The 18,195-nt window shown below is 40.5% G+C and overlaps 1 protein-coding gene across 2 annotated transcripts in view; it reads right to left on the bottom strand.

Moving 5' to 3' along the window:
* Positions 1–207: 207 nt before the first annotated feature.
* Positions 208–18,195, bottom strand: part of EP300 (EP300 lysine acetyltransferase) — a 59,124-nt gene continuing 41,136 nt past the window's right edge. For both annotated transcript variants that reach the window (XM_074902547.1, XM_074902548.1), the window contains 12 exons: positions 16,274–16,354; positions 15,639–15,695; positions 14,193–14,270; positions 13,019–13,086; positions 11,490–11,640; positions 11,000–11,146; positions 10,504–10,617; positions 8,598–8,763; positions 7,773–7,937; positions 5,616–5,777; positions 4,898–5,179; positions 208–3,608 (listed from right to left, as the gene is read on the bottom strand). In XM_074902547.1, coding sequence (XP_074758648.1) covers positions 1,365–3,608; positions 4,898–5,179; positions 5,616–5,777; positions 7,773–7,937; positions 8,598–8,763; positions 10,504–10,617; positions 11,000–11,146; positions 11,490–11,640; positions 13,019–13,086; positions 14,193–14,270; positions 15,639–15,695; positions 16,274–16,354 — 3,715 coding nt within the window. In that variant the 3' untranslated portion in view covers positions 208–1,364. The remainder of the gene's footprint in view (positions 3,609–4,897; positions 5,180–5,615; positions 5,778–7,772; positions 7,938–8,597; positions 8,764–10,503; positions 10,618–10,999; positions 11,147–11,489; positions 11,641–13,018; positions 13,087–14,192; positions 14,271–15,638; positions 15,696–16,273; positions 16,355–18,195) is intronic.

Genomic DNA, 18,195 nt, shown 5'->3' with positions numbered 1-18,195 from the left:
CAGAGCTGTACCAAAAGTGTCCATTTAGAAGACTAATTATTACTCCATGTCCCTTATTAGAGATTTGCATTTTAAAACAGTCATGTACATTAAATAGCTCTCCAACATCTAAATAGCAAACACTTGAAGTAGCAGACATTCTGCTACCCCCACCATTTTAAGACCAAGCAATAGATGTGGGAGAGAAGGGAAGCATTAAAAACAAGCTGTCTGTCTCACACAGTTTATTTAACAATAGGTAATAAGAAATCAATTTTTAACAGTCTATACAGTGATCGAAAGTTCGTATTTATAAGTAATCAACTTTAATTGCATGATTTACAACATTTGAGGGTTTTTTGCTTTCTATTTTCAAGTTTTACAGAAGGTGGAAGAGGGTGGGAAGGGGGCATGGGAGAGAGAAAGCAAGCATAAAGAAGAAACCCTAGGGACTTTTTCTCAGGTTAAAAGCATCCCGTTGGAATTGTTTCTTACCCTCTTTTTTATTTTTTTTTCCTTTGTTAGATGTAAAAATAACGAAAAAAATTCTTTCAAGAAAACAGAAACCACAATATATATACTACATCCATTTGGCAGCTGCCCCTGTGTATTTGCAAAAATGTCATCTTCTCTCTACATGTACAAATTATTTTAATACTTGAAGTTTTTTTTAAGCTCAGACTCTTGTATAGAAAATTCTTGGAGGACAAAAGTAGACTTCCAGGAGGGGACTGAGTTATTTACTATTTTTACATTTTTCAGAGAACTGACATATTTCCAACCAAAGAGGAAAAGATCGGTATTTATTTTTATATATATATATTTATATATGTAATGTATTTTTAAAGCAACATTAAACCCTTTTGTCCTCCGGTTTTAGGAAAAGGTTCTCCTGTGGGTTTTTTGTTTAGTTTTTGTTGGTTTTTTTGCAGTGACATGAAGAAAAACCAGAATAGGGAAAATGTTTACCATCTGCCTCAGTAAATAATAACTATCAATATTACATATTTTCATTAATTTAAAAAAAAAAATAAAACCTATTGGAGGCATGAGTAGGGCATCCTTTGGTGAACAGCCAAAAGACCACCTCCTTCCCCCGACCTCCCCAACGCACACGAGGAAAAAAAAAAACCAAGAAAAAGGACTGGTTATGATTCCAGCCATAACAAAAATATATTCTTTGTACTCTACTGTCCCTCAGGTTCATTGTTGGTTTGTTTTTAAAACCCCAAACTACCGCTGCAGAGTTCAGATGTGTTCCAGGGAAAAATGTTGTTTTAGCTAAGAAAGATTCAAAAAAATTTGTCTTCAGTAGAAAAAGTCTTGAGAAAATAAGTTTTTTTTCTTTTTTTTATTTTTTTTGCTCCCAAAATGCTACAATGTGTCTAGTGTATGTCTAGTGTACTCTGTGAAAGGTTTGAATTCAAGTCCGAGTTCTCAGAGCTGAGCCCCAGTTCTGTGGCGCTTGTACCATGGAGGCCTGCCATGCCGGGATTGCTAGCAAGCTGGGAGAGCATTGCACTCTGGTCCGGGCTGGCAAAGTGCCCCTGATCCATGGGGTTAGCCTGGGCAGCTACCAGTCCTGGATGTGGGGAGCTGGTCTGCGGGGAGACGTGGTGTGGAGAAGGCTGAGGTTGCATCCGAGGGGACGGGCTGGAATGGGGGGGCTGGGACTGGGGCCGCGGTGAGGGTACAGGCTGTGGAGAACGCACTTGGTTGGTGAGCGACGAAGGGAGCTGCTGACCCTGTAGGTGCGGGGACTGGGCCTGACTGGGGAGCATGTGCTGTTGGGGGCTCATAGGATTGGGCTGAGCTGGGGACCCCATCTGCTGCTGAAGTAGCCTCTGCTGGAAAGCCTGCTGCAAACTGGCTCCTGTCTCTGCACTCATCGCCTGTGGAAGCTGGCTTATTTGTCCCATGTTTCCTTGCTGCATCTGCTGCATGTGATGCTGCATTCGCTGCTGCTGTTGCTGCTGCTGCTGCTGTTGGGGATACCCAACACCCTGGGGCTGCTGAAACTGGTTGTGGTTGGCCATCCCCGGCCCCAGTGCTGGTCCTGCTCCCTGCTGCTGCTGTTGCTGCTGGTGGCGCTGCTGCTCAATCATCTGGTGCCGTCTCATCAGGAGGTCTCGGAACTGGGGAGCCATCCCCGAGTGATTCATATTCATCTGCTGTGCCTGAGGATTCATCCCAGCCATGGCTTGCTGCGGCTGCTGCTGCGGCTGCTGCTGGGGCATGCTGGGCCTCTGCACTCCTGCTTGCATGGGGTTCATGTTCTGCATGGCTGGGTTGGGGTGCACCCCTCCTTGCTGCCCTTGCATGGCCTGCTGCGGCTGGAGTCCCGGCTGACCTTGAGGGATGCCCGGCTGACCCGTCATCCCCTGGGGGTTCTGGGACCCTGCGTACTTGGCAGCCCGCTGCTTGATGAAAGCGGCCAGCAGCTGAGGGTTGGAGTGAAGGATGTTAAGCACCTGCTGCTGCTGCATGGGTGAGCTGGGAGACCTGAGAGTCCGCAGCAAGTTTTGTAAGGCCGCCTGGGGCAGAGGTGGTTGCTTGGGCTGAGCAGCACCAGGTACCTGACCCATCCCTGGCTGAGGTGCCATATTCATCGGCTGACCTGGCTGGGCTACTGACATCATGGATGGCCTCTGCATTCCTGGCTGCAGCTGAGCTTGGGGTAAGGCCCCCTGCACCCACGGTGGCTGCTGTTGGATTCCTGCTGGCCCCATTCCTTGATCTATATGGCCACCGGGACCTCTGCCTATCTGTGGAGGGTTCATTCCCATAGGTGGCATCTGGGGCATCTGGTGCTGAATCGGCCTTTGGAAGATCTGGACCTGGGCCATCTGACGCTGGGTTTCTGCTGCCCGCTGGATCTGCATGGCCATTTCCACTGCTGCTGGGGGAGGACCCTGAACCGGTGGTTGAGGTGGCTGGGGTGGAGTTGGAGGAGTCACCTGGCCGCCTGCCTTGCCCTGGGACACAGCGCTGGGGGGCTGAGTTCTTGGCATGGTGTAGGGTGGCATACTGTTGGGAGGTGCCGGCTGAGGCTGCGAGGCAGGCTGGGGCGGAGGCTGGGGTTGCGGGGTTTGTGGTGTTGGGGGCTGTTGACCCGTTGGAGTCGTTGGCGTGGCTGGCGTGGGAGAGGGTAATCCTTGCTGCTGGCCTACCACACCGGTCCGCTGCATGCTCGCCATCCTCCTTCGGAGCATCTGCGCCTGTTGCAGGCGGTGCTGAAGTTGTTGTTGGCGGAGCTTGTGTTTAATGTTGAGGCAGAAGGGCACTGGGCACTTGTTCTCCTGGCAGTGCTTGGCATGGTAGCAGCAGAGCGCAATGAGTTGCTTGCAGATGGGGCACCCACCGTTGGTTTTGCGTTTGCAGCCTTTGGTGTGTTGGACAACCCGTTTCATCTTCTGACAGGACGGCAGCGAGCAGTTGGCATTACGGCACTGGCAGGCATGGACCAGAGACTGGATACAGCGCTGAATGCTCAGGCGGCGGGAATCACCAGGGCTCTGCGTGGTTGCAGTCTGCTGGTTGTTGCTCTCATCATCTAGGCCAAGACCTAATTTTTCCATCTTGTGGTCATGGTTTTTAGTGTTATAGCAGGTGATGCACAGGTCATAATCCTGGAAAGACAATGAAGAAAAAGTTATCAGTGTTCCTGAAACTCCATACAATAAATAGATGATATCATGCCACCTCAACAAATTACTCCCAGTCCGTTCCAGGCAATCTGTTGCTCTAGGGAAAAAGTCAATCTTTCAGGCAGTGTTGAGGTTCTAGAGAAGGAATAAATCCAAATTACAGCCAGGGAAAACGTGTGGGTGCAAGGGTGTCTGAAATCTACACACATATATATAGCCTGAAAAACAAGTTTGCTCTGAACTAATAAGTCACACGTTCTTCAGCTGGGCCAGAAAAATCCCTTCCTTTCCTAATAGGAAAGGAGAAGTAAAAGGCAAGAAACAAATAACTGCTACTTCAAAAGAAGAGGGCAAGAATGGCAGGAGAGATAACAGTTCTCAAAGAAGAAAGAAGAATGAGAGCTGCCTTTTCAGTTTTCAGGTGAGTTAAACAGCAAGAACAGAACCTCACTTACAACAGCATATGAGTTTGGGCTCAATAACTGATCTTCAAGAAAAAGATCCAAGTCCTCAGGATTCATTAATCCGTAGAAAATTTAGAATTTATTTTCAGGTATATACCTGAATGAGAGCATCATATTTTAATCAGACCTTTTCAGAACTGAATCTGGAAAGAGTCATTTGCTTCCAGCAGGTTAAGAAAATAAGTTACAAGCCAGATTCAAGGTTAGTCCAGCTTCTGGAGGGCACAGCATTGACCCAAACCACTGGACTTGATCTTCAAACACACTGGTATTGCAAACACTTTGGAAGACAAAAATGCTGTCTGCAGCATTCTACAGAGAGACAACAATGTAGTGGAAGAGTCACCCAAGTATAGGAATCTGGACCTCTAGTACAACAAAGCCTCTGTGTGCCAGTACATCAGTGGAGAGCCCTGTTTACAGAAATAACTGCAGCACAACACTTCTGACTCCGGAAGAAGAAAGGTCGCATTGCTCTTCATAAAAATCAGCTAATCCTACCATTACAGCTCAAGCAGTTGCTACAGTTCCCAACTACTTAAGCAGCAGCACCTGAAATGAACTACAAGAAATACAATTCTACTTCAGTTCTCCACAGCTTCAAAGGAGGAGACAAAAATCACACCAAGTAGATTAGTAGAATTGCTTGTTACAGAAAACGTTTCCTCCCCTTTTTTTCTGAACTGCCTGAGAATGAGCTGCAGAGATCATCTTCCATCAGTTAATACTGAGAAATTAGTTCAGGTAAAGAGCACTCTGGGCACAAAGATACAGGGACACAAGTAGGGAAAACTTCACCAAGCATACCTCACAAACAGTGCAGTGCCATCTGGTCTCCACATGATGCTTGCACTCATTGCAGGTGTAAACAAAGCGGTCTTGGCTCTGGGTATGCAGTTCCACCAGCATGCACATGGTTGACCACTGAGCCCTCCGCAGGGAGGAGAACTCCAGGTGCTTGTCTCTAGCAAGGGTTAGGAAAGCATCACGCCCATCCATCAGGTCACACGGAATGAGTGGGTCAGGCTCAACGATGGGGGGCAGGGAGTTGGCTGCAGGGCCAGCAATGAGACGGATGACAAAGAAGACCTGAAAAGTAAAAAGACTTATTATGCCAGCACTTATCAAGATGTCTTGGTTGCTAAACTTCATTATGCAGAGTGTACAATTCCAGGACCAACTAACACTTGAATGATGTGCTGCCAGGGTGGTGTGCTTGTTAAGGACTGGGAAATTTCAGACCTCTGGGTGCCCTGCAGGTTCACCTTCAGCAGCACTGGACTGAAGTCTAACAGTGAAACTGCTGTGGCAATCTGGACTGCTAGAAAGTTCTGTATGAGCACAGTTGTATTTATCCCCACTGCCCTCACAGCAAAGAGTGCCCAGACTTACTGGTACTTATCTGGTGTGCCACTCAATTGTCCAGCCAAACCTGTATAATTTACAGGGCACAACAGGTGTATCAAAACTTTGGACACCTCACTACTTCAGCAAAATACATATTTCTCACTCCATCAACTCTTACCTCTTTGTGCTTCTCCATAGTGGCATACAGCTTTTGGGAGAGGTCATTGGACACATTAGGCATGCCAGGCTTTTTCTTATTGCCACGACTCAAGCTGCTCTTGTTCTTACTTGTCTTCTTATTGTTCTTCTTTTTGGCATTTTTGCTGTCTCCCTTGCTCACCTATTAATTTTAAAGGCATTTTATGTCAGGTATCTATGACACATCAGCATTTTATTACTTTCACATCATCTGCAACCGCAGGACAAAACACACTTCACAATAATTTACTCTGGAGACACTAACCAAGGTCCCCTGAAACATTAATTCCATTAGAATCACTCCAGAAGATACCTAGAGCAGCAATACACAGTTCTAAAAATATTAAAAGTGTAAGTGCTCATAAGGTGCAAGGAAAACATTATTTACTGAAACCCGTTTCTCTGCTACAGTTGAACAATGAAGAACCTCTTGGATAATCACAAAGGGGGGTTCAGCAGATAGCTTTTCAGTGGAACTGAAAACTAAAACTAACTGAAAATTACAACTAACACTGCACTTAACCAGAGGTAAGAAAGACCTAATCCACCTAGATTTAGTTTGTTACAAGTGATAGATTTTTATTTTTTAATAGACTGCATTAAACGGATTTTGATATGAAGCTGCTGTTCTGAGTCCAAAAGGCACTAGTAGTGCAATTTCTAGTATGCACCTTCCTCCTGTCATATCCTGCAACAGTGGAACAAAACAAGTCAGCTAAATTTCAATTATAATAAATCAGCAATGAACAGTTTATTCCTCTCTGTGCTTCTCAGAGGGCGCTTCAAAACACTACAGCATATGATGATCAAGGATCAAAGCAATTCTTATCCAAATACGCATTTTTCCTACGCTTAAAATAACTTTGTCAGGATGGAAATTTCCAGTGAACGTGAATGACTATCACTTCATTTGAAAGGACAATTTATTATTGCCTCATTTTCAAGAAGTGAAACATGGGGTCAATGAAGAGTTAAAACTATTTTTAATAATAAGGGTTAAATATTAATATGCTGCAAGCTTCCTCCATCACAGGATTTTCACACTGCTGTGAAGGATCAACTAAGTGTTGACCAACCTCATGCACAGAGCTAGGTGATTCCTCACAACTGGTTTCTGGTATATTAGAGAGATAGGAACTTGCAGCTACACCAAGCAGAAAACAAACCTTTAAATAATACCTTAAGATGTTAATGTAAATTTGATATCAAGTTGCATAATTCCCAGGTTACTCAGTCCTTGAAAAGAGGTATTGCAAAGAGCAGCACAGAAGAATCACAAATTTTAGTTGTAATTTTAAATCCAACAAAAATCTAGTATCTAATAAGGTGATGAAGCAGCACTGTTAAACAGAGTTAACTAACAAGTACTACTGCATAAGCAAAACTGCTATAACCTTATCCTAAATTCACCACCTCTTTCATAAAAGTTCAGAAGATCCAAGATGGGCAGATGCATAGATTCTGCATCTGTCCATTTAAAAATTTATTGTTGAATTAAGAAGCATACCTTTTTTTGTCCTTTGTGGAATGTGAAAACACAGTTGTTGCATATTCACCAAAAAAAAAATTGCACAAGATACCAGCAAGAAATTTCTCTAGTTTAAGTAGCCTAACAACAGTTCAGCTGTAATTTGTGCTTCAGATCCCCAATGCCTTAAAGCTTTCTACTGAAAAAACCTACACCAAGTAAACTACTGAATCACAGGGCTTTGTTACTTTCTCAGAACATTCTGCTAAGGTTGGTATTATAACATCTCAGCTCAAAAGAAAAGAGTTAGCCAGTATTCAGAAGCTAAAGCTTAAGGGAAAAGCTTCCAAGTCAGACTGAGATTGCACTATCAACATTGGTAATAATTGGATTCAGCAGCAAAATATTCAACTAGCAGCTGTTTCTATCTAATTGACTTTGGTAATTAGGTTTATAGCCATATGAACAGCCACTGTTCATATGAGTGTAGCTTAGTAGTATTTTAACAGCTCGAATTTATAAAACGTAAAATTGAAATTTGTATTGGAGTGAAGCTAGAAAGGTGAAAAAGCCAGTTAACCAAAGTGCCTAGGCTGCCACTTTTTTTTAATTAGTCATATGTAGTGACAACCTTTACACTGGATCATGAAATAACAGTAGCATTCTTACATCCGTGCTTTCATTACTAGTGTTTTCTTCTCTCTTTCGTTCTTCTTCCTCTTGCTCTAGTTCCTTAATGCTCTCTTCTAGAACGTTAGGCCAGAAGTCTCCTTCAAAGTAAGGTAGCTCTTTTGCACTTGTTAGACGATCTTCTGTTGCCTGCTTAAATATATCCTGAAAAAGAGCGGAACACTTGGTTACCACTGCTACAAGTCACATAAGTAAAGGCAACCTTTCCATTAAGTAACAAAAAAGTCACCAGCAGATCAAAGGTGAGCTTAATATTTCAATTCACTTCACAAGAGCATTCTGAGCACAAATTTAACACTGCATCAGTTACAGACAGGTTGTCAAATACATTTCAAATATTCCCACTCTGAAGAAACAAATCCTTACCATGTGACTAGACTTACTTGTGCATACTTACTAAATGGGACAATATAATCGCTATATTGTTGACACTAGCTGAAGTCCTGATAATTCCAAAGATTTTACATATTTCTAAACTTCAGCAGCAGCCTAACTCTGCAATTTTATTTAACATGGGAAGATTAAAATTTCCATGTATTACTGAAATGAGATTTGCTCTCTTTTATAGCACTCCTCAAAAATTTAGTTTGTTCTAAGGAATAATTTCAAATCTCTTGCTAGAACGATTTCAGAAGCTACATGCTTTGAAGAGAATGCATTTTAACTCTGAACTTCTAGTGCTCAGTTCTCTTAAAACTCATACAGTAAACTCCAAGAATCAGGCACAATGCCTAAGGCAAGGAATAAACCAAGACAAGACTGGTCAAACCCCTGCTCCCCAATACAAACAGACAATTAACAAACCTTGTAATCATGGACAATGCGCTCCGACACAGATTTGTCCAGCATCTTTTTGTACCACTCTTGAAGTCGTTTGGGTTTGGGTATCTTTTGGTCAGGAGGATGGCAATGGAATATGTAGTCATCTCCTTCGCTAGGTGGGCATGCCCAGATATGTCCAGTAGTATACCTAGTATCATTAGACAAAAAAAGTATATGTGGGCTCTGAAGATGAACACTAGAGCTTGCTCTCCTCTCTGCCACGAGATGGAGCCACCAGAAAGTTGGCCGATGTTACCAGATGGACAATAATTACAGCTCTCTAAGACTTAAATTCTAGTGTTCATTCCAGCTTCATTCATTCAATAGCATTACCATCTTTGCACCATTTTTTAAAGTTCAGCACTATATGTGGAGCAGTTTTATATAAAGCATGCATGTTTTCCAGTCTAGATAAAAATCAAAGCTTCATATAGACCTGCAATTGCCACCTCCTAATTAACTGATGTAAAAGAAAGATAGAGACTAGGTAATTCTGGCTTTCACTACTGAAATGTTTTTCCTTTGAGACAGTGGAGTCATTCATTATCTAGCACCATTTTAAAACAAGATTTACTTGAACACACAATTCACTTTTCTACTGTAAATCTGCTGTTTTTTAACTCTGAGGATCAGTTTAAAAGGTTTCACAATTATATCTGGGAATAAACAGTCACTGTCAACCTGTGCTGCTGGGTGTACAATCTAAGCCCTATGAAGAGAGATGACATCCAAATAGTAGCAGCTGCAGAGAATATAATGCCTCAAAGATCACTTTTTCATCCTCAGTTCTTCTCTATTAGTTTTTGAAAAGAACTCCAGTAGGAGGAATAATCAGATCTCAAGTTAGAGAAAAATGGCCATCCTTGCCGTGTTAAGAAACAGCTCAGCAGAACCCTACCCAAACCCTGGGAACTGTAGACAGTTGTCATTCCTTCTGCCTGAGAGGGGAAGAGATGATACTCATTTTGGGAAAACAATATTGGTCATGCAGTACCTGATGTTACCCATTAGCACAGAAAACAGCATTAAGTAAAACTGAGGCCTGAGCTCTATGCAGCAATTTTACAGGCTCACAGGTTCTAACACAATTAAATAAGGCAGAAAGAAGTCTAACATATACCTTTGAAGTACTAAGGAATATATCATCTCACTGAGGTACCACCCACCTCCATTCTGACTCCCCTAATCCTTCTCATGCAACTACTCAAAACATAGTCCCTAACAATTTCTTCATGAGTAACTCTGCCAGGTTGTACCAGCTACCTTTGACAACAGTTTGATGTTTATTTCACTGCCTTTTCTACTTCAGTAATCGTGGTCATTTATTTTCCACCTTTCTCATTTCTTCAGTTATTCTGTGTTCTCTTTTGTGCTGTCCCAAGTATACTCTTTCTTTACTAGCTTTTCAGTTTCTCACAATTTCACCCACTCATTCTATAATAGATTTCTTAGTGGCCTCGCACAGCTGTTACAGAGTAAATCAGTACAGACAGAATACACTTACCTTTCTCCTTATAAACATGGGTAAGAACCTACTTGTCAGCCCAAAGGAACGACCCAATTAAAGCAGTGGCATTACATGAGGGCTGCACTATCAACAAGGCCAGCAAGATTTTATGGCCCAGATGAAAAGGCTCACTTTCTACTTAGACTTAAGGAAGTTTTATATAAGTTTAGAAATCTAAAAACATCTGAAGCATAAGCCTCTCGAAAAGCCTGCAATCCCTTTTTGTCTCTCTTCCTTTTCAACTATACACAGTTGTTGCCAAATTATTCTATCACTGGTTTTAGGCACCATAATCTGTACAACAGGCTACAGTAATTTCATTTGCATTAAGAACCATCTAGCACAAATGCTGCACAGAAGAACACATTAAAAAAGACTTACCCTAGTTTCTTGACGTATTCTAAATATCCAATTAGTATTTCGTGATAGACAGCAGTTCTCAAGCATTTAGGGCGGAAGAAATGAACGCTGTCAAGGTAAGATATATACACTCGCCTAAAAAACCAAAAAGAGGCATGTTGAGTTCTACAACTTTCTTCATATTATTTTATACAGTTGAAGCATCCAATACAACAGTCTTCAAAGTCCCTGATCCTAATTTACCCTTAGAAACTTCTTTTAGAGAGACGAGGCTAGGATATCAAAATTACCCAATCCCGTCCTTGAGAAAACCAACAACTGATCCTCCTTAAGGCAACACTGTCTGCCAGCCAGCACCCCCAGTAAGTAGCAGCTCAAACTGAAATATTCTCTTACAGAAGCTACTTTGTTTCTAGAAGCTAACAGAAGAGTCTTCACATATGCAACACAGAACTTCAGAATATTCACCCAACTGAGACAGTACCAAAATAAAACAGAATTTCATGCAGCTCCTCACCTTTGATTGGGTGGAGGACAGTCTGACCCATACTCCTGTACATGCATCCCAAAGAAGCACAAGTCCACACCATCAATCTCCTCAAAGGCAAAAAGCGCTTTTGTTCGATAAGGGAAAGACTCGGCCATCTCTCCATTGTCTACAAACCTGCAGATGACAGAGGGTAAAAATGAATACACCAAATATATTCACATATTGGAGAATACATGTTGCGAGGTAAAGGCAAAGATGAGGTCTACTCTAAGTGTAATTTTAGTGTGATTTCAAGGTTAAATGCTTACAGACCACTCAGATACAAGGCATCCAATTTTTACTATGAAGATAACACTCACCACAATTAATCAGCTGCTGTAACATCTGTTTGTCAAGAACTGGTCAGTGGTGAGGTTTTGAATACAACAGGATTTTTCAAAATAGTGGCATATAAGTAAATTCAAATAGCTTCAAACTCCTCCCAAAAAAAGTACAACTAGAAATGGAAAGAACATACCTTGCTTTCATTCCTGGTTTTACTTCAACAGTTTTGTCAGATGCATGTACCACCCTAACTGTAACCTCTCCCGCCTCAGGGTGATTCTGTCGTCTTAGGAAATCATTGACTCTGTTCTCCAAGAAGGTACCAAGTCTCGTAGCTGGTAACCCTGTGGGAGAAAAATACATATCTAAACATATACAAAACTGAACTGTTCAAATGTGATTTCTCTATTCAGATGTTAAATGAAAAGTGACTTTTAATGCATGCAGGATGTTATAATAACCTAAAGCTTATCTTTAAGCACTAACATTTCTAGATGGGGTGAGCTGCTTTTCACCTGGAGGCAGGTTTATGGTTTATACATTATTTCAATGAAGAAAGAACCCAATTTCTACCTGTATTAAAAGTGAATCACAATCAAGACTCCTCCTGAATAGAAGCTATTAATTAAACTGGACTAAAAAACACTGCTGTCAGACAGCTTCAAGAGCAGGCATTTCATTTGGAACTATATTCTGTCTATAAAGCCACGCTAGCCAAGTTAGTCTCTCCATTTACCAAAAGAATATATTTCAATAATGGAAAGAACAACTAAACACAACTGTACCTGCAAGTAACATAGTTAGTTTAGAAGTTTCTCATTTTCAAACAATCTTCAAACAGAAGAATTAACGCATAACATTAGTTGACAAAAAACTAAAACTGAAAAGGAGGTGTTTAAGACTTCTGGTGTAACAGGGCCTGTCTCACTGTTGTCTATGACTTCTGGCAGAGTTATGTATCTGACAGTCAGCTTTTTATTTTTCCAATTTGTCATTAAGTATGCAATGCATACAGGTTGATAGAAACAAGAACTGACAAAACCTCAAAAAAACCTTGTATTCTTCCTGTAATCTTGGTGAATCCAGGGAGCTTTGATTCTTAAGAGACTCAGATGTTGAAATCATTCACTGAATGGTTTGCTGAATCTTTATGCTATTGGTTGGCCAGGGATTTTTTTTTCTTTTTGTAGCAGAAACATAAACACTCACTATTTGTAAGAAATACACCAACCTAAGAAGCTTCTGAAAGAGTTATTTTGTATAGAACAGAGGGACAATGGCTGCACAAATTTTCTCCCACACTGCTTTCAAATCAGCTGCCTTGATCAAGAGGAAATGTCTATAGAAAGTTTTGTCATTAGGTGGTGCAACCTTTACCTCCATCAAAGCTTTTAAGAGCAGCAGTACTCATGGTGACTTGAACATGTTATAAATTCAAGTTAGAATTCAGTCACACAGCAACTATTTCCCAGTGCAATAATACTGCAATGGAGATAAAAGGATGTGTATCTTCCATTACCAGTGCTCTGAAACAGTACATTAAACCTCTGCAACAGACTACTAACCAGCAACAACACAAGTGAATACAAACATTCAATTCAGACCAAAAATATCCTCCTTTAACTCAAAACAACTGAAAAATGCAAAACAATCGTAAAACCCACCCCTTCCCCGTTCTTAACAAATTATTTAAAATTTCTTTGGTGCAAGTGCCAATCTTACTTTTAGCAGAGAATTTATTCTCTTTCCTGCTTCTTCCTGTTTTCTTCAGGCAGCCATCACAGACAAAGCTGAAGCAAAAATAGGAGAAAGTGAAAAACCAAGTCAGACCATAAAGTTCCTTAACATCTCACCATTAGAAGCAAAATCTTTCACAGATTTTATCTGGTGTGGAAAACACCTTAACTGAAATTTGAAATAAAAGACAGCACAAAGAACAGTGCCAGCAGAAACAGTCCAAATGTTTCAGAGCTGCAGAGGAGGATCTAAGTTCCAGAGGGTGCAGCACTTGTCAGTCACCCATTTTACCACCTGCAAGCTAGGAAACAGGGCCTCCACTAGGTCTAACAATATTGGGCTTTAAGTATTCTTGGAACAAATATTCTCAAACTGCTGTGTCTGATGAAGATGAGATATTGCAACACAAAGCAAATGGCTGATTTTTTCTAAATACCCTGTTATACTGTAGCATGAAACGATAGGCAGATTCTTCCTCAGTTGCAGGATCCCTACCCTCTTCTGCAGCAATGTGGATGGAACAACAGAATGGTAAGTCATAGCTTTCTTGTCAAGAAAGGGAACATTTGAGCTCTTAGAGCTTTATCCACATAAAATTTATCAGCTTTTTTAAAAGCAATTAGACAACAACCTAGTCTGTTGATCACGAACTATGGAGTATCGAAAGACTAGATTGTTTTTCAGTTTAATCTGATCACTTGTTCAAAAAAGTGAATTAACTTGTTAAAATCTTTAGCTGTTACAAAATATTTTTTGAAGATGACAAAACAATACGATTTGTACAGAAAATAGATCAGTATGGAATTGTTACCAAAGCAAAAACATCTTTTCATATGTTATGAAAGATGTTATCTTTAAACATATTTTTAAACGTATCTATGTTATCCTTAAACATAAAAGGCTGAAACACAAGACTGAAAGGCCCTTTTCACATAAAGGAATGTCAGAAACATTTAAGATTAAAAACAAATTCACACAGAGCACAGGAAGATATGATGTCTAAATCTGATGTTACCCCATAGATTCTTTAAAATTTTCAGCTGGGAATGCAACTTCTTCTATTAAGACACCCTTTCAAATATAACCAATATAAGGAAGTTTATGCCCTAACTAGTAAATCAATCATATACTCTCTACTTAAGAAGGAGAAATTCCTCACCCAGAAGGCCAGATTATCTCATTATGAAGAACACAGATCTGGTGCATTTTTCTTCCACACTCTATACATTCAACAAATCTGTACAAGGGGAAAAAAAAGGGGGAAGGGAAGCAAGGTTAGTATATCAATACTTGCTTGTATATTTTGTAATATTTTGTTAGAGGAGTTCTAGCATTTAGGCTCTTGAGCCTATTTAACATAGAGGGCACATCTATGCTGAGAACAGTCTCCAAAATGAATTAAGAATGTCAGCTCAAGTAGGTAGACTATGCAGGGACACATTATTATTACCATTTACTTGCCTTATTGTCATTCACTTCAGTCATTTTCTGAAGTGAAACCCTTCTAAGTATAAAATCTGTAAATTGCTTGTTGCTATAATGTAGAGAAAAAAGGGATTCACGGGTATCAGAAGCAAATAACCAGGAGAAATAGTTGGCTGTTAGTTGCCCCACTCTGCTTGAAGCCTGGGGTACATTGCAAATATACTACAGAAAGGTGGGAAAGAAGAAAACATAAGCTATACCAAAGTCACTTTCAGACATTTAAGGACAGCTGAGGTGACATGATCTATTTCATATGTTGGTGAATATAATTCTCAAAAATACCTAAGGTTGCTTCATATTTCAGAACAATCTGACTCCTTTTGAACATGTCTATTAAGAGTCTGAGACTCTGAACAAATAGCTGTCATTTATGTAGAGCATATAGTACTGTACTAGTGTTAGTCTGTATCTTCACTATAACCAAGGGAAGAAAAGTTACGAATGAAGTTACTATTCTTTCCTTCCTACAGCCCTTGTAAAACAGAAGAACTGGCTGACCCTGAGGCCCTTTGAAGGAGGAAGGAATACACATTATTTTTGCTCATTCATTCAAGAATGAAGATAATGTTTGCAGAGTAGCAGCACAGGTGTGTAATACAGGACCACATGAAGTGGCTTCAAAAAACCCTCAGAATATAAAGAAAAGCAGCTGAGTCACCATCATCTTAACTTTACTGAATGTCGAGCAGTGTAGAAGAACAGTCTAATTCAAATTTAACAACTTATCCTTCTACTACAGCTGCCTGTAAAACACAACTAGAAAATCCAACACCACCAAGACAGCTACTGTCAAATGACTCAAATCAGTTCTGAGACTTGAGCACTTGCCACAACAGGGTTTCAAAGTAGAGTTTGCATTCATCCTTCTGTTGAATCCACATTCAAGACAGTAGCTTTGGCCCATATATACAGCACTATATATTTCTCAAGTTCAGCTGTGGCAGTTGGGTTCTCAAAACAGAATGCCAGATACACTGCTTACTGCACAGCCCCTGCCAGCTGAGTTACATGAAATTTGGAAAACATTGAAAAACAAAGCTGATGGTGAGTGAACAACATGTCTTTTACAAAATAATTATAATAAAATGAGGATCATTCAAAGTGTGACAACATTACTCACAGTTCAGGGTCCAGTGTATCATTTTTCCTTTTTGAAAACTGTTCTTTGTTTATCGTGCTATGGAGAAACAGCCAATAAAACTCAGTTTTAACACAAGACAACATACATTTGTGCCATACCACACATATCCACACACCAAGACAAAACCTGCAAGCAGATTTTTTAAATGCTCACCGGCACTACAAGGATGAGCTGTATTTCACAAAGTGACTCTGCCTGTGGAAAACTTTTTTTCAATGGGACAATAGCTTGCAGAGAACCTCATTGCTCTCTTCTTCAGTTTTACTCAAGATAAACGGTAAAACTTGCTAACGTTCAAGTTTTGGACCAGTCCGATCAGTGTTTCATAGTGAAAGGACTATTTGATATGCCTCTGTGATATTCTGAAGGCAGAGAATTCCAATTCTTTGATTACTGAGAAAGGCAGGTTATCTTATTTCAGATTCCTCTAGGCCTCCTCCTAGATTAACTTCAAAGGATAAATTTCAGCTTCCAAACCCTGCAACCCCAGTCTAGCCATTACTCTACACTATCTTTAGCAGCATTTACTAAAACTAAACTCCTTTCCTTTGAGAAAGCCCTACAGATCATGATGCAGCTTATGAATGCACAGCCCAAGCGAACAATTAACTTACGTTTGAGGTTGTGATGGGTCATCTCCCAGAGAAACGCTCTCCCCTTGGATTTCGTTGAAGCACTTCTCACAGAAATGATACCTGTCAGCAAGAAGGCCATATTTGGGTGAACTGCTCCGTCCACACAACACAGCCCAAGTCAAGCAATGGAGCCACCAATCACAGCAGGCCAAGGAAGGGACAGGAGCAGAGAGCAGGTCATCAACGGCGACAAGGATATTCAATGATGCAGATTTATGGGCCCCACATTGTGTTTGGTTGGGGTTTTTTTGGGTTTGTTTTTTTTTTTTGTGCAAAGTCAAGCGCAGACAATGACAAGCGTGAAGGAGAAATAAAAAATAACACACACACGAACAAAGAAATGGGGGTTTGCAGGACAAAAACAAAAACACAGAAGCAGGACAGGACAACACAAAGCAGAAAGCCAAGGCAAAGCACAGATTAGCATTAAATCTCTCAAATGGGTTCACAAGCAGCAAATGATTAAAGCAAATTAAACATGAGTACTCCATTTTAGCATACCCATACCCTCTTCATTTTAATAATCCATGCCTTGTACAGCAAAGAATTAAAATGAAAAAGGGGAAAGAGATGAAGGAAGAAAGAACTGCTACTTTGACTTTTACATCAGGACAGCAGTTCTGCTGGCAGGAAGATCTACAGGAGATCAATGGAAGAGGAATAGTCTTCCATTTTAAATGTATAAATGCTGAAAGGCCACAGGATTCTTTCCCATTTGAAAGGGAAAGCTAAACATCAGAAGCTTCCAAAACAATAAAATTTGTCCTCAAAAATCTTACAGACATGAATTACAAAACTGTCAAACTGTATGTTAACTAATTACCTAGCATTAACTACACACATAATGCTCTACATTGATATGATTCTGCCATAACCCAGTTTGAGTGTAGAACAGTCCAGGCATCAATACAGCAAGCATTACAGATAAAGATTTCATTTATACTTGAATAAAACAGATTTTAAGATTCTACCCCATCCCTCAAAAATGTTCTAAAACTGTGGCCTCTCCATTACCAAGGCATGTTAACTGAGTGCACAAGACATCTAAAAAAAAATTCAACCAAGTTTATTATAAACCCACGCAAGCCAACACAATAGCAGCTGATAGGCTAAAAAGGCAGGTCTCTGAACCCATCTCCCACTTTTCATCTGAGATAATGCAGAAAACAGTACTTCTAGAACTGTACATTTCTGTCTATAGATATATATGCATGTGTGTATATAACAGTTTACGAATCACATGTATACACCTGTTATAGTGCAAATATTCCCTCCTAATGTTTGAAAGCATGTCATTTTTAAATAATAGTCTTTTGGTCCATCCAGTGGTTGCCCATAAGTGTAAGCAGAAGATACTGACATGATATGAAAAGCTCTACACTATGTAAGTCTGAAACTACAACAGTTATCAGGGGCCACTATAAGCTTATTTTATACTTCTTCACTCCCCAAAATCTCCACTAACTGTTACAAACATTTATGAAGCCTAAGAAGGTTAAGATATAACTCCATAGCTCTCTGATTGCTTTTACCTGACCACGTACTTTAGAAAACTACAATTCTTGCAAAATCTTCTTGGCTTTCAGATAAAAGCCTTAAGTGTTTTCATTGTTCTGGGGATTTTTTGTTTGTTTAAGGAGTTGGAAAGAACGGAGAGCAGGAACTAAACTGATAGGAGGTGACAAGTTTAGAGGTTACCAGCCCTCTACTTTAGCAGGTGCATTCTGGTGACAGGCCAGAGGATATGGGAGTGTTAAAGCACGAATTTCCTTGTTTCTTCTTGCCTTGCTTCCCCCATTGGCAGAGATGCCTAGCAGGAAACCTTCTTCCAGAAGTCAAATAGGCTTAAATCCTTTAATAAACCCCAAGTCAAAAATAATTATTCAAAAGAGCTATAGAAG

Source organism: Athene noctua, chromosome 3, assembly GCF_965140245.1.
Source record: "Athene noctua chromosome 3, bAthNoc1.hap1.1, whole genome shotgun sequence".
Classification (NCBI taxonomy): domain Eukaryota; kingdom Metazoa; phylum Chordata; class Aves; order Strigiformes; family Strigidae; genus Athene; species Athene noctua.
Note: the sequence above shows the minus strand (reverse complement) of the source record. Positions and strands in the feature narration are given on the sequence as shown.